Source organism: Somniosus microcephalus, chromosome 1 (genome assembly GCF_052327205.1).
Source record: "Somniosus microcephalus isolate GS21.2 chromosome 1, FLI_Smic_1.0, whole genome shotgun sequence".
In the NCBI taxonomy this organism is placed as follows: domain Eukaryota; kingdom Metazoa; phylum Chordata; class Chondrichthyes; order Squaliformes; family Somniosidae; genus Somniosus; species Somniosus microcephalus.
In genome coordinates this window covers 16,391,129-16,415,829 of record NC_140987.1, presented here as the reverse complement: position 1 = coordinate 16,415,829, position 24,701 = coordinate 16,391,129, and the positions used below count along the sequence as shown (strand labels likewise).

The following is a 24,701-nucleotide window of genomic DNA, read 5'->3' as shown; positions in this document are numbered from 1 at the left end:
CAGAAAGAATTTCTGTCGTTGAACTGCAGCTTGAAATTTACGTTACAATTGCACTCTCAATGACCTCAGCAGTTTATAGGGAGGCACAAATCCCTGGATTTACCCATTTAGAGCAGTGACCTTAAAGACACAGACCAGGTTAGTAGCTAAATATCAAACCTGTACCCCAGATCCCAGACTGCCTATAAACAATGCCATGAGAGATCGATTAGTATCTATATACATTGGCCTAGAAATTCAGTGCCCTTAGCGCCGATTTTGCGGCGCTAGAGGGCCTAGCGCTGCAATTGGCGCCGGCGCCTAAATTGCCTGGGGCCCTTCCGCCGCGGTAGACCGGTAGCGCTGCGCCGGCACCGATGACGTCATCGGTGTGCGCAGCATCCCGGTTGCCGTGGTGACGGGCCCCAGCGCCGAAATTGACTTGCGGCCGCCTCGCCCGTGGCAGCCGCAAGCAACGTTCTGGCAGAGGTGCCTTGCACAAGTTTGCGCTGGCGCATTAAAGGCCCCGCGGCGGCCGGCCGCTTTCCCGCCGCCCGCCTGGCCGCAGCTCCCTCCCCGGACTTCCCCCCCCCCCCCCCCGGAACAGAAGCAAGCCCGGCACTTGTCCGAGGTGCCGGGCTCATTTTTAATAAGATTATCGCGGGCCGCGGCCGGGTGCAGGCAGCTCCTCCTTAAGGGAAGGAGGAGGCCTGCACTTCCCGAACCTGCCGCACCACAGCGGGCGCCGCAGCGCCGGAATAGCGCCGAAATTCAGCGCATAGCACCAGTTTTCAGGCGCTAACAGCTTTCAGCAGCGCCGGCAGCCGTTTGGGCGCAGAACCAGTGAATTTTGGGCCCGACCAGCGCGACTTAGCTCCGGCACTAACTTCCGGCGCTAAAGCCCTGGCAGCGCCAAAACTCAATTTCTAGGCCATTGTCTTTAAGTGCCCATCAGTCTCCAGATATAACACTTGAAACTATATAAAGCAGTAAAAAAAAGAGTTTTTCCTCTTAACTAATTTCCCTTGGCAAACAGCAATTAAACTCTGATTGACCCGTTTAGACCACTCACCCACAGGCAATGTCTGACACAGTTGCCTTAAAGGACCAGGCCAGGACAGGCCAGGTTATGAGCTAAATATCACAACCGGGATCTAGATCCTAGACCTAATGTCAGAGAAGATCATGAGAGAGATAGAGAGAGTGAGTGTGAGAGAAAGAAAGAGAACAAGATACACCAGGCTGATAGAGAGTTAGAAAAAAACTTCAGAAAAAATGAAATAGAGAGAGATTGGGGCAGGTGAGAGAGAGAGAGAAAATGAGGGAAAGAGACAGAAAGCGAGAGCAAGAGACAGAGAGCAAGAAAGGGAGTGAGAAACAGAGAGAGGGAGACAGGGAAGGAAACAGTGAGAGAGACAGAGAGTGAGAGGGGTAGAGAGCGACAGTGAGAGAGAGAGAGAGGCCAGAATTATGCCAGTGCTCAGTGGGTCGGCAGTTCAATGTGAATTGATTGGCAGCGGGGTCAGGAACCCGCTCTCAAAACGCGCACACTTGTCTTTCCCGATGTCGGGTCTGCGTGAAACCCGTGGGCGAGCTGTCAAATTCAAAAGGTAAGTTTAGAACCATTGTGAAGTGGCTGTCAACAAGCCACTAATCATTTAAATTGGCTCCCCCGCCGCTGCCGGTCGGGTCTGCTCAGCGCTGGCATCCCGATATCGGGAAAGGCAAGTGCACGCGATTTGAGTGCGGGTCCCCGGCCCCGCTGTCAATCAATTCACATTGAACTGCTGACCCACCACCGATCCCGTCTGCTGAGCACCGTCAAAATTCCGGCCAGAGAGAGAGATAGAAAGAGACAGAGAGAAGGAAAGAGAGAGAGAGAGAGAGAGAGAGAGAGACGAAAACAGAGTGAGAGAGAGAAACATAGAAACATAGACGATAGGAGCAGGAGTAGGCCATTTGGAACCTCGAGCCTGCTCTGCCATTTAATGAGATCATGGCTGATCATCCAAATTCAGTACCCTGTCCCTACTTTCTCCCCATATCCCTTGATCCCTTTAGCCTTAAGAAATATAGTTAACTCCTTCTTGAATATATTTAATGAATTGGCCTCAACTGCCTTGTGTGGTAGAGAATTCCACAGGTTCACCACTCTCTGGGTGAAGAAATTCCTCCTCATCTCAGTCCTAAATGGCCTACCCCTTATCCTTAGACTGTGACCCCTGGTTCTGGACTCCCCCGCCATCGGGAACATCCTTCCTGCATCTAGTCTGTCTAGTCCTGTTAGAATTTTATAAGTTTCAATGAGATCTCCTCTCATTCTTCTAAACTCAAGCGAATATAAGCCTAATCGACCCAATCTCTCTTCATACGTCATTCCTGCCATCCCAGGTATCAGTCAGGTGAATCTTCGCTGCACTCCCTTCATGGCAAGAACATCCTTCCTCAGATAAGGCGACCAAAACTGCACACAATACTCAAGGTGTGGTCTCACCAAGGCCCTGTACAACTGCATCAAGACATCCTTGCTCCTGTACTTGAATCCTCTCGCTATGAAGGCCAACATCCCATTTGCCTTCTTAACCTCCTGCTGCACCTGCATGCTTACCTTCAGCGACTGATGCACAAGGACACCCAGGTCTCGTTGCACTTCCCCTTTTCTCAATCTATTGCCGTTCAGATAATAATCTGCCTTCCTGTTTTTGCCACCAAAGTGGATAACCTCGCATTTATCCACATTATCTGTCATGCATCTGCCCAATCACCCAACCTGTCCAAATCATACTGGAGTTTCTCTGTGGCCTCCTCACAGCACACACTCCCACCCAGCTTTGTGTCGTCTGCAAACTTGGAGATATTACATCTAGTTCCCTCGTCTAGATCATTAATATATATTGTGAATAGCTGGGGTCCTAGCACCGATCCCTGAAGGAAACAGAGAGAGAGAGAGAAGGAACCAGAGTGAGAGCGTCACAGGGACAGACAGGCAGAGTGTAAGAAAGAGAGAGAGGGAGAGAATGTGTCATGAGAGGAGCCAATGGCTTCGGCCACAGCATAAAGTGAATAAAATGAGAGGGAACAATGCATTGATATTGACTAACCCGCAGTCGGACTGATGGGTGGCTCTTATTGGCTGAGCTGCACGACACATTGAATGTGCTTTTATCACCCTCGCACTTTGAGACACCGCTCGCCACCCCTCACTTACTGTGTTCAATTTTAGCTCCATATTCAGGACGCCTCCACTGTCCAGGACGGGCACCAGATTGATCACAAACACAGCCGGCTTGTCGGGCAGCACGAAAACATTGGGCCCGAAAAATATGTAGAAGTGGACGGAGAAAGTGTCCAGCTCGTTCCTGAGAGTGGGGCGGACGGGCCAGCACCGGCCTCCCACAGCAGCCCCGCCCTGCTGACCCGCGCCCTCCTGGGACGGACGCCGCGCCGAGCCTCTGTCCGACGCGTTCAGCGCCCGAGCGGTGAATCCAGTGACGGGGAGTGTGTCGAGGATGGATGGGCTTCCAGGGGAGCCAAACGACTGCGGCATGTTTAGAGTCGGGGTGATCGGCGTGGAAACGCTCTTGGCCACACCGAACTTGGAGCAATCTGGAAGGAAAAAGGAAAAAAAAAGTGTATTTCGTTATCGCGGCGGTCACGGACAGGAGAGAGGGAGGGGAGGTGGGGCGCAATTCCAGCACCTCCGCCCTGGGGAAATGGGTGAGGTAGCGGCCCAAAGATGCTGCTCCGTTTTACGCTGGCGCTCAGGCCCCTGCCACCTTGGGTTGGCTCTTGAGATAGGCGGCCAGAGCGCCTGCCTGTTTTTCTGGCAGGAGGCCACTTGTGATTATGCAGTTCGGGGTCCTTTGACCTACCTGGGACCCCACTCCCCGCCGACCTTCCAGCCAGCGCAATTTTTTTGCGGGGGGGGTGGGGTGAAAATGGAAAGGAAAAGAGGCGAAGGAATATCCTGACTTTTCGAGAACGTACTCAAAGAAAACCCTCATAATTTTGAACACCTCTATTAAATCTCCCCTTAACCTTCGCTGCTCTAAGGAGAACAACCCCATCTTCTCCAGTCCCTCCACATAACGGAAGTCCCTCATCCCTGGAACCATTCCAGTAAATCTCCTCCGCACCCCTCTAAGGCCTTGACATCCTTCCTAAAGTGCGGTGCCCAGAATTGGACACAATGCTCCAGCTGAGGCCTAACCAGTGTTCTATAAAGGCTTAGCATAACGTCCTTGCTTTTCTACTCTATGGGCTTGGTTTTGTTACTGGGGCGGGCTGGGGTCGTGTAATCCACTTTTCGTGTTACCCACCCAATTCTAAATCGATGTGGGAGAATGAAGCGATTTTAACTTAAGTGGGCAATTGAGTTGCAACGTGTGGGAATTCATGGCCCAATTAGTTTTTTCAGTCTGAAACTCGCCTTCGATGACGTCATCATTGCTGCTGCATTTAAGGTCTGCAACAAGCCTTGCTTCTTCTGCAGACTGCCAACCTTTTGGCCTTTCATGGTAGAGGGACCTGGAGGTAGAATGACCAGTGAAAGACCTAGGTCTGCTCCCAGGTTTGATGACGTTGCCCTGCAGGCTATAGTGGAGGGAGCAAGAGCTCAGAAAGAGGTGCTCTTCCCTTCTTCAGGGAGGAAGAAGTCTCCCCAGCAGACCAAGGCTGTGTGGATCCAGGTGGCCCAGGAGGTCAACTCTTTGTCGATAACCCGCAGAAACTGGCTTCAGTGCAGGAAGAGGTTTCATGACCTTCTGCGCACTGGAAAAGTGAGTATGACTTTCCCATCACCCTCAATCTGATCCCCATTGCCTCTCCTCACCAGCACTCAGCTTTAGCAATCTCTTCCTCCACATCCCACTTGACACTGACATCCATGCTCCCTTACCCATTCCCTCTCTCTATATGGTCACATTCACCTAACTATTCAAATATGCAGCCCTCACACTCCCTATCACTGTGATGCTATGAAAACAACTGACAACACACAGGGAGGGCCCTTGGTCTTGCCACCTCACTCCATCTTTGTCTTCTTCTAAGCATCTATGCTATGGATTCTCTACACTCACTCCTTCATTCTCACTCAAACTCCACTTGTCTCCCTCATTGCAGGAAAAGAGAGCTCACAATAAGAGGGAAAGAGCGAGGACAGGAGGAGGGCCACCCTCAGTAGCTCAGCTTACCCCCTGGGAAGAGGCGGTCCTGGAGATCGTGGGACTGGAGGACGATGCGCAAGTGGGGGACAGACAGATGGGTGCATCACAGCAAGCTGGTGACAGAATAGTTTTCCATCTCTCTCATTGACATTGCATGAGTCGCTGATAATGATTCTGAAGCTCTAACAGATGGACTTATGATCATCTGCAATATGCAATGTGCATGTAACCTTGGCATCACATCTCTGACTCTTTCCTTTACTCCCCCACAGGACCATCGACAGCACCCGTCCCCACGAGCCAGGAGGAAGAGCCTGAGCATCCAGACTCCTCAGAGGGAGCTGCAACCTCTGAGGGCGCAGCGTCAGCAGAATTCAGCGCACCCAGCGCCAGCACAGACACTCACACCTCGGTGGGAACTTTGCGAGATAGAGTAGTGTTGTCACCTGGTGTATCACAGCTCACAAGTGAGCATCAGCAGAATGTGGAGACAGGGACAACAGTGGAGAGTCTTAGTCGGAGGGCGCAGGACTCTGCCAGCTCGGCTCAGCTGCATGTCGACCATCTGCCTCTGGGTCCATCCATAAGATCAGCGGTGCTGGAACTCCAGGAACAGATGCAGGAGTATCTGGCAGGTTTTGGTTCCAGGGTCGCTGCGAGTGTGGAGCGAATGGAGGAGTCCACTGCGAACATGAGCAGAGCCTTTGTGGAGTCATTGGCGCATGAATGCATCACCATGGAAAGGATGGCAACCTCCATGGAGATGATAAGTCGCCAGAGTGCAGAAAACTTGGTGAGTGTTCTGAATAGAATGATATCTCTGGAGGAGCGATGGTCATCTATTGAACAGAGAAACCAGATCTTCATGGAAGTCCTTCTAAGTAGGACTGCCAGTGCAGATACGGGTCCCCATGGCCCCCCTGATATGCAGCAAGGTGCTCTCAAGCTACTTGCAAGTGCTGAGGGGGACCTGACCCACGAGAGGGAAGTTGGTGGCAGACATCAAGAAAGTAGGGGCTCCTCTCCAAGCGCTTACACTTCCATGCCACTGCAGAGCCCTCGGTCAGAGTCCCACCAGAGTCCACACCCAACTGAGATCGGCGTCTCAACCCCTGCACAGCCATAGGAGCAGCAGACTGTTGGCGAGCCCTCACAGGTTCGCAACCCCAGAGGACGCCCGCCAAAGGTGTCGAGACAGGAGCAGCAAGAAAGTGAGTAAGGGGCCTCCACATCTGCTGAAGCCACAGGGGAAGTGTAGTGTCCGTGTGTAGATAAAGACACTGAAGACAGGAGTTGGTTCATAGGTATTTACTAAGCAAGTCTGGGGGGGGGTTTCTAAAGGATATACACAATACACAGGCTTATATAGCCCAAGTGGCAATTACCGGCATTACGCACACCTGGGGCTCTTAAAGGCACATACACCATAATTGCTCTTAAAGGCACATACACCACAATTCCTCCCCTTCTAGCTAACTAGTACATCATATTTTAAGTAATTATTAATTACATGTTATATGCAAAATAATATACATTGCTGCATTAATTAATTATAAGTTAGTCTCTCAGGAGGCTTCCTGACTCGGTCCGGATAACGCCTCGGGGGTGTAGTAGTTTCTGGTGGTGTAGTAGGTTCTTCTGGCAAGGCTGATTCGGCTTGAAGGCCAGTGTCGGGTTCATCGGGCTCCAGTATCACCGGATCGGAGGTAGATATGGGTATCTCTACTTCATCGTTAGATGTATAGAGTGGTGGTGTAGGTTGTCCCTTTTCGGATGACTTGATGATTTGGTCAGCATGGCGCCTTATTATGCTGTCTCCGATGTCCACGGTATACACCAGTGGTCCTAATCGTGTGCAGATAGTTCCAGGCTGCCATTTCTCGGTACGGTAGTCCCGGGCCAAAACCGGTTGGCCTATCTGGAAGGCCCTAGTTGGCCTTTCATTCATGCCCTGAAACTGCCGGTTCTCCACGTCCCTTCGGATGTTGGGCTTGACCAAATCCAGCCGGCATCTTAGGTTTCTATTGTAGAACATCATGGCGGGAGTTTGGTTAGTAACCATATGCGTTGCATTCCTATATGCAAATAAGAAGTTATCCACCTTGTGCTGAAGTTTTATGTCTTCATTACCCATGGCCTTGATGGCCTTCTTGAAGGTCTGGACAAACCTTTCAGCCAATCCATTGGTGGCGGGATGGTATGGGGCGGACGTGTAGTGCTTTACCCCATTGTTCTTTAAGAACTTTCTGAATTCTTCGGACACAAATTGCGGTCCATTATCAGAACATATCTGCTCCGGCAGCCCATTCCTGGCAAATATGGTCCTTAATACTGTGATGGTTTTTTCCGTGGTGGTGGAGGACATCTTTATTACCTCCGGCCATTTGGAGTGTGCATCAACTGCGATTAAGAACATTGAGTCCATAAATGGACCAGCAAAGTCGATGTGCACCCTTTGCCAGGGAGATGAGGGCCACTCCCATGGATGTAGAGGGGCCTGTGGCGGAGCATTTTGGACCTTCTGGCATCCTAGGTAGCTCTTGGTCATGTCTTCGATGTCTCCATCGATACCTGGCCACCATACAAACGCCCTAGCTAGGTTCTTCATTTTCACTCCACCCAGATGCCCCTCGTGAAGCTCCTTTAGCACTTTATCCTGGAGTTTGGGTGGAATCACCACTCTGGATCCACACATCAAGGTTCCTCGGCATACTGACAGCTGTTCTCTTCTTTGCGAGAATGCTGGCAACAGTGGTTCGCCATGTGCTGGCCATCCCTTCACTGTTAAATCGTAGACCCGTGAGAGAGTAGGGTCATTTCTTGTCTCCCTTTCAATGGCAGAATTTGTCACCGGTAGACATTCCACTATGGTAGAGTGGAATATCTCTACTGGGTCTATTGTAGGTGCCTCTTCTATTGTTGGCAACGGTAGGCGTGATAAACCGTCAGCATTCCCATGCTGTTTTGACCCTTTGTATTCAATGTTGTATTGGTGTGCCCCTAGAAAAAGGGACCACCTCTGTAGTCTTTGTGCCGTCATAATGGGGACACCTTTTTTAGGGTTGAATATGGAGATGAGGGGTTGATGGTCAGCCAGCAAGGTAAATTTTTGTCCGTGTAGGTAATGGTTGAATTTCTTCACTCCCCATACCAGGCTGAGTGCTTCCCTGTCTATCTGGGCATAGTTACGCTCAGCTGAGTTCAATGAGCGTGACGCAAAAGCTATCGGCCGTTCCGAGCCATCAGGGAATCTATGGGACAATACCGCTCCTATGCCGTAAGGGGATGCATCGCACGCCAGTCTGATTGGTAGTGATGGGTTGTAATGAGCCAAAATTTTCTCGGATGTGATTAAGTCTTTACATTTATGGAAGGCACGTTTACAGTCTTCGTTCCATTTCCAAATCACCCCTGTCTGTAGAAGATCATTAAGAGGGTGTAGAATAGTTGATAAGTTCGGTAAAAAATTTATGATAGTAATTTATTAATCCCAGGAATGACCTTAATTGTGAAACATTTTCAGGTGCTGGGGCTTTTATAACTGCTTCAATTTTTTCAGGTGACTCATGCAACCCTTCCTTATTAATTATGTGGCCACAATATGATATCTGATTTTGGAAAAATTCGCACTTGAGGCGATTTGCTCGTAGGCCCCGTTCTTTCAGCCTAGTGAGCACCTGCTCCAAATTGGCAAGGTGCTCGTTGTCGTTTTCTCCTGTTATAAGGATGTCATCTAGGTAGCATTGAGTCCCCGGAATCCCTTGCAGGACTTGCTCCATAGCTCTTTGCCAGATAGCTGGAGCTGATGCTATTCCAAAAACCAGTCGATTGTACTGGTACAGGCCTTTGTGTGTGTTTATTGTGAGATACTTTTTAGAGGTCTCCTCAACCTCCATCTGTAGATATGCCTGTGCCAAGTCAATTTTTGTGAAACGTTTCCCTCCGGGTAGTGAGGCGAAAATATCTTCTATCCTCGGAAGAGGATACTGTACCGTGTGAAGGACCAGGTTTACAGTCACCTTAAAGTCCCCACAGATGCGAATTTTTTTCTGTTCCTCAGAGTTATTTTTCAATGTTTTTTTCATGACTGGAACAATGGGTGTTGCCCATTCGCTCCAATCTATTTTGGATAATACATAGATACATAGATACATAGAAGATAGGAGCAGGAGTAGGCCATTCGGCCCTTCGTGCCTGCTCCGCCATTTAATGAGATCATGGCTGATCCTTTAATTCAGTATCCCGTCCCCGCCTTCTCTCCGTAACCCTTAACCCCTTTTGCCCGTAGAAATATATCTAATTCCCTCTTAAATATATTTAATGAGCTGGCGTACACTGCCCTCTGTGGCAATGAGTTCCACAGGTTCACCACTCTCTGAGTGAAGAAATTCCCCCTCATCTCTGTCCTAAATGGTTTAGCCCTTATCCTTAAATTATGTCCTCTAGTTCTGTTCTCACCCGCCAAGGGAAACATTCCTTCTGCATCCAGTCTGTCTAGACCTGTCAGAATTTTATACACTTCTATGAGGTCCCCTCTCAATCTTCTAAACTCCAGTGTGTACATCCCTAAACTACATAGTCTCTCCTCATAGGTCATTCCCGCCATTCCTGGTATCAGCCTGGTGAATCGCCGCTGCACCCCCTCCATGGCAAGAACATCCTTCCTCAGATGAGGCGACCAAAACTGTACACAGTACTCGAGGTGTGGTCTCACCAGTGCCCTGTACAGCTGCAGCAAGGTATCCCTGTTCCTGTATTCTAACCCTTTTGCTATGAAGGCCAGCATACCGTTTGCCTTCTTGACCGCCTGTTGCACCTGCATGCTCGCCTTCAGTGACTGGTGTACAAGAACACCCAGGTCTCTCTGTACTTCCCCCTCTCCCAATCTATTGCCATTTAAATAATAATTTGCCCTCCCGTTCCTGCACCCAAGGTGGATAACTTCGCACTTGTCCACATTATAGTGCATCTGCCATTTATCCGCCCAATCGCCCAGTCTGTCCAAATCGCTCTGGAGCTTCCTGGTCTCTTCCTCTGAGCCCACCCCACCTCCTAGTTTAGTGTCGTCTGCAAATTTGGAAATGCTGCATCCGACTCCCTGATCCAGGTCATTAATGTAAATTGTGAACAGCTGGGGGCCCAGGACAGATCCCTGTGGTACCCCACTTGTTACTGCCTGCCATTCAGAAAATGAGCCGTTTATTCCAACTCTCTGTTTTCTATCTGACAGCCAGTTCCCTATCCACGCCAAAACTTTCCCCTTTATCCCATGAGCCTCAATTTTCCATGCTAATCTTTTATGTGGGACCTTATCGAAGGCCTTTTGGAAGTCCAGGTACACCACATCTACTGGCTCTCCCCCATCTATTCTACCAGTTACTCCCTCAAAAAATTCCAATAAATTAGTCAAGCACGATTTACCCTTTGTAAATCCATGTTGACTCTGTCCTATCCTGTCCCCATTTGCTAAGTGCTCCGCTATTTCATCCTTAATGATGGACTCCAGCATTTTGCCCACAACTGATGTAAGGCTTACAGGTCTGTAATTACCTGCTTTTTCCCTACCCCCCTTTTTGAATAGTGGGGTAACGTTAGCTACCCTCCAATCCATCGGCACTGTTCCCGAGTCTAATGAATTCTGAAAAATCATCCTTAGTGCATCCGCTATCTCTAGGGCCACCTCCTTCAGTACCCTAGGATGCATGTTATCAGGCCCTGGGGATTTGTCCACCTTCAATCCCTTTAGCTTCCTTAACACCATATCCTTAGAGATATTGATTTGCGTCAGTTCCTCCTTTGCCAATGTCCCTATTTTTCCCGATATCCCAGGGAGGTTTTTTGTGTCTTCCTTCGTAAAGACTGACCCAAAGTATGCATTTAGTTGATCTGCCATTTCCTTATTTCCCATTATATATTCCCCCGTATCTGACTGCAATGGACCAACTTTGGTTTTCACCAGTCTTTTCCTTTTGATATATTTATAAAAGCTTTTGGAGTTAGTTTTTATATTTTCCGCCAGCTTGTTTTCGTAAGCTATTTTGCCCCTCTTGATCATGCCCTTTGCCCTCCTTTGCTCTATCTTAAACTGTTCCCAATCTTCCGCTCTGGCGCTTTTTTTGGCTATTTTATACGCCCTATCTTTGGATTTTATGCTGTCTCTAATTTCCCCTGTTATCCACGGTTGAGTCACCTTTTTAGATTTCCTTTTATGCCAGATTGGTATAAACAATTTTTGCAATTTTGTCATTCTATCTTTAAATGTTTGCCATTGTTTATCTACCTCCAGTCCTCTCAGGAACGTTGTCCAATCAGACCTACTCAGTTCCCGTCTCATGGCATCATAATTCCCCTTGTTTAAATTCAGGACCTTAGTCTCTGAGTCAATTTCTTCGCTCTCCATTTCGAGTGAGAAATCGATCATGTTATGATCGCTCTGACCCAAGGGTCCCCGTACAACAAGATTACTGATTAGTCCCTTCTCATTGCACAGTACCCAGTCCAATATAGCCTGTTCCCGAGTTGGTTCCTCGACATATTGATCCAGATAACCATCCCTTAAACACTCAAGGAATTCCTCCTCCTCATTATTTTTACTGATTAGGCTAGTCCACTCTATATGTAAGTTAAAGTCACCTATGATGACAGCTGTGCTCTTATTGCACGCTTCTCTAATTTCCCTCGTGATGCCCTCCCTAACCTCTATTTTACTATTTGGAGGCCTATATACCACTCCTATTAATGTTTTTCGCCCCTCGCTATTTCTTAGCTCCACCCATATAGATTCTGTATTAACTGAGTTAATATCCTTCCTTTCAATTGCATTTATCCCCTCTTTTACTAGCAATGCGCCTGCCTTTTCCAAATTCTCCAGCTCTGCCTCGACTGCCGGACGTATTGCGTATGGCACCGGTCTTGCCTTAAAAAATTTTGGAATTGCTGTATCTTCCACTTTTATTGAGGCGGTGATGCCTTTCAAGGTTCCTAGTTTCTCTTGAAACACTTCTTTGGCGTTGGCCAAGATGTCTTTTAATCGTTCAGATATGATGTCATCATTGTTTTTTTCCTTACTGGTCACCGTCAGTGCCTGAATGGAGTGCCAGTCTAAACGTATCTTCCTTATCCATTCACGTCCCAACAACGGTGGACCACCATCTTGTAGAATGTATAAATACAACTTTTGTATTTCTTTGCCGTTGTATACCACAGGCACCCTTATTTTTCCTTTGGGGTAGACTTTCTGCCCCGTATATGTTTTTAAGATAATGGATGTGTCTTTTAGAGGTATATGCGAAAATAGCCTCTCGTAATCTCGTCGATTTATTACGGTTAGAGCTGATCCTGTATCTAGCTCCATTTTAACTGGGGACCCTGCTATTGTGAGGGTAACCCAAATGGTTTGGTAATCCTCTTTGGCAAGTACATTATGTAATTTGAGACAGCTTAGTCTCTTGTTTCCGGAGTCGCTATCGCTATTCTGGTCTTCGGAGCTAATGTCCGTCATCATTTGTACCTTCCTGTACTTTTCTTTATTGATTTTTTGTTTTCTGTCAGTGGATTTATTTTGTCCAGATTGGCATACCCGTGCAATGTGTCCAATCTTACCACATTGCCTGCATGCTTTGCCCTTGAACCAGCAGTCCCTCTGGTTATGGGTGGATCTGCCGCAGCGATAACATCTTCCGAACTCCTGTGTCATTTTATGGGTGCCGAAGTCCTGTGTCTCTTGTTGTATCTCTGCAGCTCCTTTTGCTGCTGCTTCGTATGATACAGCCATACTGAAAGCTTTGTCCAATGTTAAATCTTTTTCAGAAAGCAGTTTTTTTTGTGTTCCTTTACTTAAGAGACCGCAAACAAATTTGTCTCGAAGATAATCCGATAGTCCTGCTCCGAATTGGCAGTACTTTGATAGCTTTCTTAATTCGGTTAGGTAATCAGCGTTACTTTCATTCTTGTGTTGATTTCTCTTGAAGAACTTGAATCGTTCCACTATCAGCAGCGGTGTTGGGTTTAAATGCTCCTGCAGGGTATCAACAATTTGTTTAAAAGTCTTGTCCTTTGGTTTGGCTGGAGTGATTAAATTTCGTAACAGCCCGTATGTCTTCGCGCCCATTAAGTTCAGAAGTACTGAAGCTTTTTTTTCATCTGTTATTCCATTTGCAGTGCAATAAACCTCTACTCTTTCCACGTATGTGGTCCAATCTTCTATTTCGCCATCAAAAGCCTCAATATTACCAGATTTAGGCATTTCAGAAAAAATATGGCGCTTCCCGTGCTTTTTTTTTCTCTCTGTAGCAACGATATGGCGCTTCCCGCGCTTTCCCGCCGCTGCTACCGATAACAACGCTGTTTTACTGTGGTTTCCGTTTATTCACTGTTGGAGACTCGTTCCCAACGGAGGTCTAAACGCTGACCTGCTTGCCACGCCGGCCGTCTCTTGAGTGCACCCTCCCAGTCCGTTATTGCTTGCCTCCGATTTCGCTGCCTGTCTCAGCTGTAGAGCCCGCCGCTGGAGCTCCAGCCTGACGCCCAGGAAGGATTAGCGCAGTACCTGTCACCAGCTTGGCCAGCTGGTGAAACCACAGTTTCTCTTACTTCCTTGAGTCTTCTGGACGCTGGAGGAATCGATGTCCTTGAGGTGCTGCCGAATTGCAGGTAAGTCCGTTTCCACTTCGTCGCCACTGTAGTGTCCGTGTGTAGATAAAGACACTGAAGACAGGAGTTGGTTCATAGGTATTTACTAAGCAAGTCTGGGGGGGGGGGCGGGGGTTTCTAAAGGATATACACAATACACAGGCTTATATAGCCCAAGTGGCAATTACCGGCATTACGCACACCTGGGGCTCTTAAAGGCACATACACCATAATTGCTCTTAAAGGCACATACACCACAGGAAGCACCACATAGGAGCACGCGTAAGAGAAGGATACTGCACAAATAGTCACAAGGGTAGTCATTTGGGTGAAATTTGATGTTTCATGTTAAAAAGCCATCAGATGGCTACTGTAAATAAAAAATCTGATGGCTACTGCTGCAGTTGTGGCATGTGTCATTTCGCTAATGGGACTTCCACATTGAGGGCTTATGTTTACTTGGTATATGCCTCAGTTGAGGAAGCGCTCAGTGAAGGTGGCGAGAGGGGTTTCTCAGGAGGTCATACTGGAGATGGGTGTCAGGCTCCAAACTTCCACAGCTGTGGTTATGCCTTCTAAAAGTTCCCCCAGACCTGAGACAACAAAGCCCTGCCACCTGCAAATGATGGCTGATCAAATATCCTCTTTAATGGTGGAGCTGCAGCTAATAGTCAGCAATCCAATTGTGCTCCCGCCAGGTTTCACTGTCGTACATAAGAACATAAGAACATAAGAAATAGGAGCAGGAGTAGGCCAATTGGCCCCTCGAGCCTGCTCCGCCATTCAATAAGATCATTTTAAAAAGTCACACAACACCAGGTTATAGTCCAACAGCTTTATTTGAAATCACAAGCTTTCGGAGCGCTGCTCCTTCTTCAGGTGAAGTGGAGAAATTTCTCCACTTCACCTGAAGAAGGAGCAGCGCTCCGAAAGATTGTGATTTCAAATAAAGCTGTTGGACTATAACCTGGTGTTGTGTGACTTTTTACATTTGTCCACCCCAGTCCAACTCCGGCATCTCCACACCAATAAGATCATGGCTGATCTGATCCTAACCGCCAATCCACTATGACAGGACTATCTCCTGAATCTAACAGAATTAGACACACGAAACAGGAGCAGGATCAGGCTACACGGCCCCTGGGCCCGCTCCGCTACCCACAGGGCCATGACCGATCCGCACCTAAACTCATGTCCAAATTCCTGCCCGCTCCCCGTAACCCTTAATTCCCTTTTCTTCTAGGAAACTGTCTATTTCTGTTTTAAATTTATGTAATGATGTAGCTTCGACAGCTTTTTGGGGCAGCATATTTCATGGACCTACCACCCTCTGAGTGAAGTAGTTCCTCCTCATCTCAGTTTTGAAAGAGCAGCCCCTTATTCTAAGACTATGCCCCCTAGTTCTAGTTTCACCCATCATCTGGAACATCCTCCCCGCATCCACCCGATCCAACCCCTTCACAATCTTATATGTTTCAATAAGATCGCCTCTCATTCTTCTGAACTCCAATGAGTAGAGTCCCAATCTACTCAACCTCTCCTCATATGTCCATCCCCTCATCCCCGGGATTAATCGAGTGAACCTTCTTTGTACTGACTCGAGAGCAAGTATGTCTTTTCTTAAGTATGGACACCAAAACTGTATGCAGTATTCCAGGTGCGGTCTCACCAATACCTTGTACAACTGAAGCAATACCTCCCTATTTTTATATTCTATCCCCCTAGCAATGAAAGCCAACATTCCATTGGCCTTCTTAATCACTTGCTGCACCTGCATACTAACCTTTTGAGTTTCGTGCACCAGGACCCCCAGATCCCTTTGTACTTCAGTACTTTCCAGTTTCTTGCCATTAAGATAATAACTTGCTCTACGATTTTTCCTGCCAAAGTGCATAACCTCACACTTTCCAGTATTGTATTCCATCTGCCAAGTCTCTGCCCACTTACTTAGCCTGTCTATGTCCCCTTGCAGGTTTTTTTTATGTCCTCCTCTCTCACTACTTTCCCTCCCATCTTAGTATCATCTGCAAACTTTGATATGTTACACTGTTTCAGAGCAGGCGTGCTTCACGTCAGAAAAGGGTTAAAATCACCAAGGCCTTTCAAAATGGGATAATAGAGGCAATTTAGTGCTTGTTAAGGGCCTTAAGGGCCTATCCCGCCTCTTGGAGGCGGGACAGAGACGGAGCAGTAAACACGAGTTCTTGAAAATTGCCTGGAGGCAGGATGGAGGCGGGGTTGGGCCCGCCCACCACTTTTTGCAATTTTAACACCCCACATGCCTCCATTCCCGCCTCCACAGCCCTGTGAAATTCGAGCCCTATGCCTCTATTAATGAAGCCCAGGATCCCGTATGTTTTTTTTAACTCGGATGCATTTTTTGGAAAAATACGAGATCGTGGTAGAAGGAAGACACGATTTTGGGTAATAACGAACAGGTTTGGAGTCCAACAGATCATCTCTCGCGAGGGTCGGAGAGGAATTTTTGACACGAGTTCCTTGGCGTGACTGCATGTCGCTGAGTTTTTGATCACCTCTCCCAGGAGGTGAGTGAGGAGGGGACGGAAGGGTGGAGGTGGTGATATAAAGACGATTCGAGTAAGATGGTGGGCGAGTGCGTATTGAACTAATTATGTAACATCTCGTCATAGAGCAGGGATCGAATTTGTAATGACTGGCTGTTTTATAGTCTGTAGTTGTTACTGTTTTATTCCTGCAAAATCTCTTGTAAATAAACAGTTTAAACAAAATATGGAGCCCAATATCTGGGACAACTCAGAGAGAGAGACAGATTGACGATGTACAGCAGGTATAGATACATACATAATACAGATAGAATGACAGAAAGATGGCTATTTATATAGATAGACAGACTGAGAGATAGATAGCGATAGATACAGTGAAACAGTGTGATAGATAGAGATAGAGACATAGATAGAGATATAGAGATATATAGAGGGAGAGAGATAGAGAGAGAGAGATAGATAGAGGGAAAGAGGTAGAGAAATAGAGACAGAGATGTAGATAGAGATATCGATAGAGAGAGAGATAGCGCGATAGATAGAGAGCTAGAGAGATATAGAGAGATAGAGATAGAGACCAGGAAAAGCTTGCGGTGCAGACGGCATACTAAGCGAGATGATTAAACACACAGACGATAAAATGAAACTGGCTATCCTAAAACTCTTCAACTTGGTTCTGAGTGTCGGTTACTTCCCTGATATCTGGAACAAAGGACTCATAACACCCATATACAAAAGTGGGGACAAAGTCGACCCAAATAACTATCGAGGCATCTGTGTAAACAGTAACCTGGGGAAGGTATTCTGTAGTATCATAAACAAAAGACTTATAAACTTCCTTGAGGAGCACAATGTCTTGAGTAAAAGCCAAATTGGATTCCTACCAAACTATAGAACATCAGATCATATCTTTACCCTACAGACCCTAATTGACAAACATGTTCATCAAAACAAAAGCAAAATTTACGCATGCTTTCTAGATTTCCAGAAGGCTTTTGATTCCATCTGGCACGACAGTCTATTCCTGAAACTTATCGAAAGCGGGGTAGGGGGAAAAACATATGATGTAATTAAATCAATGTATACAAACAATAAATGTGCAGTTAAAATTGGAGACAAACAAACAAAATACTTCCCACAGGGGCGTGGGGTGACGCAGGGCTCACCCATCTCACCGGCACTCTTTAATATTTACATAAATGAATTGGCAAAACTACTTGAACAATCTACAGCACCCGGCCTCACCCTATATGAATCCAAGGTTAAATTCCTCCTCTATGCAGATGACCTGGTTCTGCTGTCACCAACTAAGGAGGGTCTACAGCAGAACCTGGATCTGCTGGAGTCGTTCTGCCAGACCTGGGCCCTGACAATAAATCCCCAAAAAAACAAAGTCCTTGTTTTCCAGCAAAGATCCAGACATCAGGGACCCAAAATAAATTTCACACTAGGAACAACCAAAATTGAACAAACCACTAACTACACATACTTGGGCTTAAAAATCAGTTCTACGGGAAATTTTCATCTGCCTGTGAATGAACTGAAAGAGAAAGCAAGAAGGGCTTTCTACGCCATTAAAAAATCAATCCAAATAGAAATCCCAATTAGCATTTGGCTCAAAATTTTTTAATTAGTAATTGAACCAATTGCACTCTATGGCAGTGAGGTGTGGGGACCGCTAACACAACAAGAATTTGCAAAATGGTACAAACACCCAATTGAGATCCTACATGCAGAATTCTGTAAAAGTATCCTCCGGACTCAAAGGAAAACCGTAAACAATGCATGCAGGGCGGAACTAGGCCAATATCCATTAAAAATCACTATCCAAAAAAGAGCCACCAAATTTTGGAAACACCTAAAAATGAGCAACCCCCACTGCTATCATTACGAAGCCCTGAAATGCCAAGAGAGGACCACAAAGAAGAATACCCTCAGTCAACCAGTCCTGGGACTCAGTGAAGTAACCACTAACACTACTAACAATAACCAGCCCCAGGACAGTGACAGCGTAACACAAAGAATTTGACCCAACACAATAGTCACTAAGCAAAAGGAAAAATATCTGTCATATTGGGCAGAAACTGTTGTGTATGTAACCTGTTCCACCTTAAGAGAGCTTAAGCCTGTTCCACCTTAAGAGATGTACTACTTTCTCAGGCTGCTGTAGACGTAATACCGGGGGTGAACACACCGGTATATAAGCACTGTGCAGTAATCTTGTATTCAGTATAGTCCCTACCTCCAACCAGTAAAGACCTGTTTTTATTGTTACTCATTAGTCTGTGTCTTAATTAACTAAATAATTCACAGACTTAACACTGGCGACGAGTCAGGTTCTTACCCTGCGGCAGTTATTCCACGGCGGTTGAAGAGAGGTTTCAAACCTCACCACTCACCACCCCACTGGAAGCGACAGGCATTAGGACCCTGAAGCCTCCATCAGCTTGTGAACCGGAGTAGAAGACAGGGCTGGGGAAGACAGAGGTACAGGGCGATAGCGATCGGCAGATAAGGGCCGGGCCGCTTTCAAATCGATCGCATCTGCGATAAGGGCGCGAGAGCCGCTTCGAGCGGGAGGCGTTTCAAGCCAGTGATCGCACTCCAGATAAGGGCCGAGAGCCGCTTCGGTCGGGAGCCGCTTCGCGATCAGCGATCGCATAAAAGATAAGGGCCGCACTCGGGCTTACAGACAGCGTCGGGGGACGGGTGAAGACCGCCAAGCGCGGGAAAACCGCCATTTTGTGGGCGGAGGACGACGGCAAGAGCGGGAAGCCGCCATCTTTGATAACAAGTAAAGAAAATAAAATCTGAGAAATTGCAAATCTACAATGCCTAAACACGGGAATATTAGCACCTTTGATAGTGACCTCGAAGATTGGGCCATATATGTTGAAAGAGTAAAAAATTATTGCAAGGCCAATAAAATTCGTGACCAAGATAAAGCTCTAACATTATTAAATTTAATGGGTGCGAAGACATACGGGCAATTGAAACACCTGTTATCACCAGATGAACCGGCGGATAAGACGTTCGATGAGATTGTTACTGTCCTGAAAGATCATCTAAACCCCACGCCGCTGATGCTAGCGGAACGATTTAAATTTTACGACAGAAGGCAGCTACAGAATGAAAGCAATGCTGAATATTTGATGGAATTACGTAAGTTAGCGAAATATTGTCAGTTTGGAACGGGACTGACAGAAGCACTACGAGATAAATTTGTGTGTGGTTTATTTAAACAGGATACACAAAAGCGACTGCTCGAGGAGAATGAGCTGACGCTTGAGAAGGCGGTCACTATGGCAGCAGCACACGAAGCCGCAGCGAGAGGCACGGCAGTAATGCAGCTACGGTCACCGGAGCTCAGTGCAAACAAATTGGGTGTGAGTTCTGTCAAATGTTATCGTTGTGGAAAGACAACGCATGATCAGAACCAGTGTTGGTTTAAAAACCAAGAATGCAGAACATGTGGTAAGCTTGGACATATAGCTAGAGTATGCAGGTCAGGGAAGAAGACCAGCAACAAGAAGTCACCGCAAGGGAAATACGCAAAGGTACACAAGGTGGCCGAACAGGAGTCCGATTCAGATGCTAGCAGTAATGAACTGGCTGGCTTAAGCAGTATTGAACTGGCTAGCTTAAGGGTACTCGATGTTGGTAAGGGTGCAGACCTCCAGACAATTTGGGTTACTCTTCAGATAGAAGGAGTCCAAGTAAAAATGGAATTGGACACTGGATCGGCATTGTCGGTCATGAATAAGAAAGATTACAGAAGGTTATTCCAACATATTCCCCTACAGGATACAGAGATTATATTGACAACCTACACGGGGCAGAGAGTGTACCCCATCGGGACAATAAAGGTTGCAGTGGCCAACAAGGGCGAAGGAAGTCAAATAATGGACTTATATGTGCTACCGGAGGGAGGTCCACCACTACTAGGCCGGGAGTGGTTTAGAAACATAAATATGGACTGGCATTCGCTAAAAGCCATAAAGAGTGAGAACTCGGTGCAGATAATCAGCCCAGACTCTAGAACTGATGATGGTAAGACCAACCCATGTGCAAAAGACAAAGTTTCAGCACAGAATTCCACTGAGCAACAACAACATAGTTTAACAGAGAATTCTGAGTCTGTCAAGTCTACTGATATGCACATTTTTGAGGGACACTGGGCTCGAACTCAACTCCATTTCAAACTACAACAGCAATTAGAACAAATGATTCGCCGTTTTGAGCAAGAGATGAATGAAATAAAAAAGTTCTTTGTTACAGAGTGGGAGAATCTGGAAAGGCAACAGAAGCAACTGATGGAGAAAATGGAGCAGGAGCACACCAACCATCTGCGCGAGGAGGCCGAACGAATCAAAGCTGATTCAGGTTCTGAAGGTGCGTGCCATAATCTGGTGTCAGAAGAGTTAACGGTCAGCCAACTCCTTCATATGCTGAGGGACAAGACTCTGAAATGGGAAAAACTTGAACACGAGCTGCGATCTTCAAAGGAAAAGGGTTCGGAGCTCTCAAAAGTCATTGAGATGGCTGATGTGATGACACAGACTGAAACGACTGCAACAGAGCAGCCATTGGATGCCAAAAGTACGCTGACTCACGTCAATGTAGAACAACAGACCGCTGAAACAGCTGCTCCGGTAGAGGGATTGCATAGTCCGATCAATCAATCTCCAAAGGAAGTTGAAGTATTAAAATCACAAATGAGGTCACTAGTAAACGACTTGCTGAAAGCCCAGAAAAAGCTGGATGCAGAGGTACACATGAAGAAGTCTCTTCAGGAAAGATGTCTGGATTTGGAACAAGAGCTGGCTAACGTCCAGCTGGGTATGGAGGAAATAGACGACCCCCTCACTGGTCTAGCTCAGGACGACACCGAATATTACCATGACCTGGTGGACGACACCGAATATTACGATGTCCTGTCCTGCCCAGCTTGTAACTTCGACTCCCAAAGTGCAGAAATCATGGAGGAGCACCAAAAGTCTACAGAACATCGGGAGAAGCTGGCTCTACGACGGAAACAGGAGGAAGAGAAGGAGGAACTGCGCATGCAGCTGGCAGCTGTGGCAGCTGACAATGGAGCCCAGAGAGTCTCCAAGAAGCAGAAAAGGAAAAGTAAAAACAGAAGATGACCCATCTGAACCATTATCACCTCTACCAGATCACACACGTGGTCCCTCCGAACGGAGCCAAATCAGTTCGGAAGTTCAAGCTGTTAAATCCATGAAAGGACTATTGAATGAGTAACGTGAACCGACTACACCACAGAGATTGAATCTGTGAACTGTTTTCTGCAGAGACTGAATCTGTGATATGTTACGTTAAACATGAAGTTATATATGTATATATGTTATTACGTTATGTTAAATGGGGGGATGACTATAAAGCTAAGAAGGGAGGAGTGTTGTGTATGTAACCTGTTCCACCTTAAGAGAGCTTAAGCCTGTTCCACCTTAAGAGATGTACTACTTTCTCAGGCTGCTGTAGACGTAATACCGGGGGTGAACACACCGGTATATAAGCACTGTGCAGTAATCTTGTATTCAGTATAGTCCCTACCTCCAACCAGTAAAGACCTGTTTTTATTGTTACTCATTAGTCTGTGTCTTAATTAACTAAATAATTCACAGACTTAACAGAAACAACAAAAACCCAAAACAAACTCAATTGCTACTTGGCCCTAAACAGACAATACAACATGGCTGATTACCTGACCATGGTAAAGGATAGCAAACTGAGAAAAACCTTGACAATGTACAGACTTAGTGAACATAGCCTGGCGATCGAAAAAGGTAGACACAGGCAGACCCGGCTACCAAGAGAGGACAGGATATGCTCTCACTGCAGTCAGGGAGTGGTGGAGACAGAGATGCACTTCCTCACAGCTTGTAGAAAATATCAGGGCATAAGGGAGAATTTCTACCCAAAATTCACAAAAATATGCCCGGAATTGAGAAATTTGAATGACGACCAAAAACTCCCATACCTACTAGGGGAAGAGAGAAATTGCGTAACCTTAGCGGCACACTATGTTACAGCTTGCCATAAACAGAGGGACAACCACTAAATATAAGAAAAGAGTACATACAAATTATATGAATGTATATTTATACACTCAGGGATATATCTGTTTATACACTGTATGGATAGATCTGTGTTTATGTGTTCAACCATGAAAGTTTTTCGATGCTTTGGCAACATAAGATGTACCTTGTCATGCCAATAAAGCGATTTGAATTCAATTGAATTGAAGATAGAGGGAGAGAGATAGAGAAAGAGAGATAGATAGAGAGAGAGATAGAGATATAGATAGATAGAGAGAGAGAGCTAGAGAGATAGAGAGAGATAGAGATAGAGAGATAGATAGCGGGGGAGCGATAGAGAAAGAGAGATAGAGAGAGAGAGGTAGAGAAATAGAGAGATAGAGATATAGCTGGAGATAGAGATAGACAGAGAGCGAGGTAGAGAGAGAAATAAAGATAGAGATATAGATAGAGAGAGAGCTAGAGAGATAGATAGAGGGAGAGAGATAGAGAAAGAGAGAGAGAAGTAGAGAAATAGAGAGAGAGATATAGATGGAGAGAGAGAGAGAGAGATAGATAGATAGAGAGGTAGAGAGAGAAATAGAGAGATAGAGATATAGATAGAGAGCTAGAGAGATAGAGGGAGAGAGATAGAGAGAGAGGTAAAGAAATAGAGAGATAGAGATATAGATAGTGAGAGCTGGAGAGATAGCGAGAGGTAGAGAGAGAAATAGAGAGATAGAGGTATAGATAGAGTGAGAGCTAGAGAGATAGATAGAGAGATATTATTGTTAGGTTGGTCCTATTAATTTCTGTTCAGTGAGGGTTAGTTGCAGGGAAACCTTGCCATGAGGGGGGAAGCCAGGTTAATTGGCAGCTCAATTGACTAAATGCTGGAGATGCCAGGGTGGGGGATGGCTGGAGGAGGGTCAGATGGTTCCCTATCGAGTTAGGGAATAACAGACACAGTGTGGATGATCTGGTAAGGGATACAGACATAGGGAGTGAGATTGCTCTCCTCAAGGTAGTGCTGATCAGAGTCAGAAAATGACTGGTCGGGAAAGCTACATGTAGCCCTGCTATCAGGGATAATGCAGCATGCTTTGTTAACTTCTATTATTTTTTATATTCATTCATGGGATGTGGGCGTCATTGGCAAGGCCAGCATTTATTGCCCATTAATAGTTGCCCTTGAGACGGTTGTGGTGAGCCGCCTTCTTGAACCGCTGCAGTCCATGTGGTGAAGGTACTCTCACAGTGTTGTTAGGGAGGGAGTTCCAGGATTTTGACCCAGCGACGATGAAGGATCGGCGATATACTTCCAAGCCAGGATGGTGTGTGACTTGGAGGGGAACTTGGAGGTAGTGGTGTTCCCATGCGCCTGCTGTCCTTGTCCTTCTAGGTGGAAGAGGTCGCGGGTATGGGAGGTGCTGCCGAAGAAGCCTTGGCAAGTTGCTGCAGTACATCTTGTAGATGGTACACACTGCAGCCACGGTGCGCCGGTGGTGGAGGGAGTGAATGTTTAAGGTGGTGGATGGCATGCCAATCAAGCGGGCTGCTTTGCCCTGGATGTTGTCGAGCTTCTTGAGTGTTGTTGGAGCTGCACTCATCCAGGCAAGTGGCGAGTATTCCATCACACTCCTGACTTGTGCCTTGCAGATGGTAGAAAGGCTTTGGGGAGTCAGGAGGTGAGACACTTGCCGCAGAATACCTAACCCCTGACCTGCTCTTGTTGCCACAGTATTTACGTGGCTGGTCCAATTAAGTTTCTGGTCAATGGTGACCCCCAGGATGTTGATGGTGGGGGATTCGCTGATGGTAATGCCGTTGAATGTCAAGGGGAGGTGGTTAGACGCTCTCTTGTTGGAGATAGTCATTGCCTGGCACTTGTGTGGCACGAATGTTACCTGCCACTTATCAGCCCAAGCCTGAATGTCGTCCAGGTCTTGTTGCATGCGGGCATGGACTGCTTCATTATCTGAGGAGTTGCGAATGGCACTGAACACTGCAGTCATCAGTGAACATCCCCATTTCTGACCTTATGTTGGAGGGTAGGTCATTGATGAAGCAGCTGAAGATGGTTGGGCCTAGGACACTGCCCTGAGGAACTCCTGCAGCGATGTTCTGGGGCTGTGATGATTGACCTTCAATCACCACAATTATCTTCCCTTGTGCTAGGTATGACTCCAGCCAGTGGAGAGTTCTCCCCCGATTCCCATTGACTTCAGTTTTACTAGGGCTCCTTGATGCCACACTCAGTCAAATGCTGCCTTGATATCAAGGGCAGTCACTCTCACCTCACCTCTGGAATTCAGCTCCTTTGTCCATGTTTGGACCAAGGCTGTATTGAGGTCGGGAGCTGAGTG

At 46.8% G+C, this 24,701-nt stretch overlaps 1 protein-coding gene across 1 annotated transcript in view; it reads right to left on the bottom strand.

Annotated features, from left to right (window-relative positions):
- The window catches only part of tmem8b (transmembrane protein 8B), a 292,912-nt gene that overhangs the window by 112,580 nt on the left and 155,631 nt on the right, over positions 1-24,701 (bottom strand). Inside the window, exon 6 of the mRNA XM_085969962.1 lies at positions 3,188-3,585. Within this exon, the coding sequence (XP_085826088.1) occupies positions 3,188-3,585 (398 nt within the window). The remainder of the gene's footprint in view (positions 1-3,187; positions 3,586-24,701) is intronic.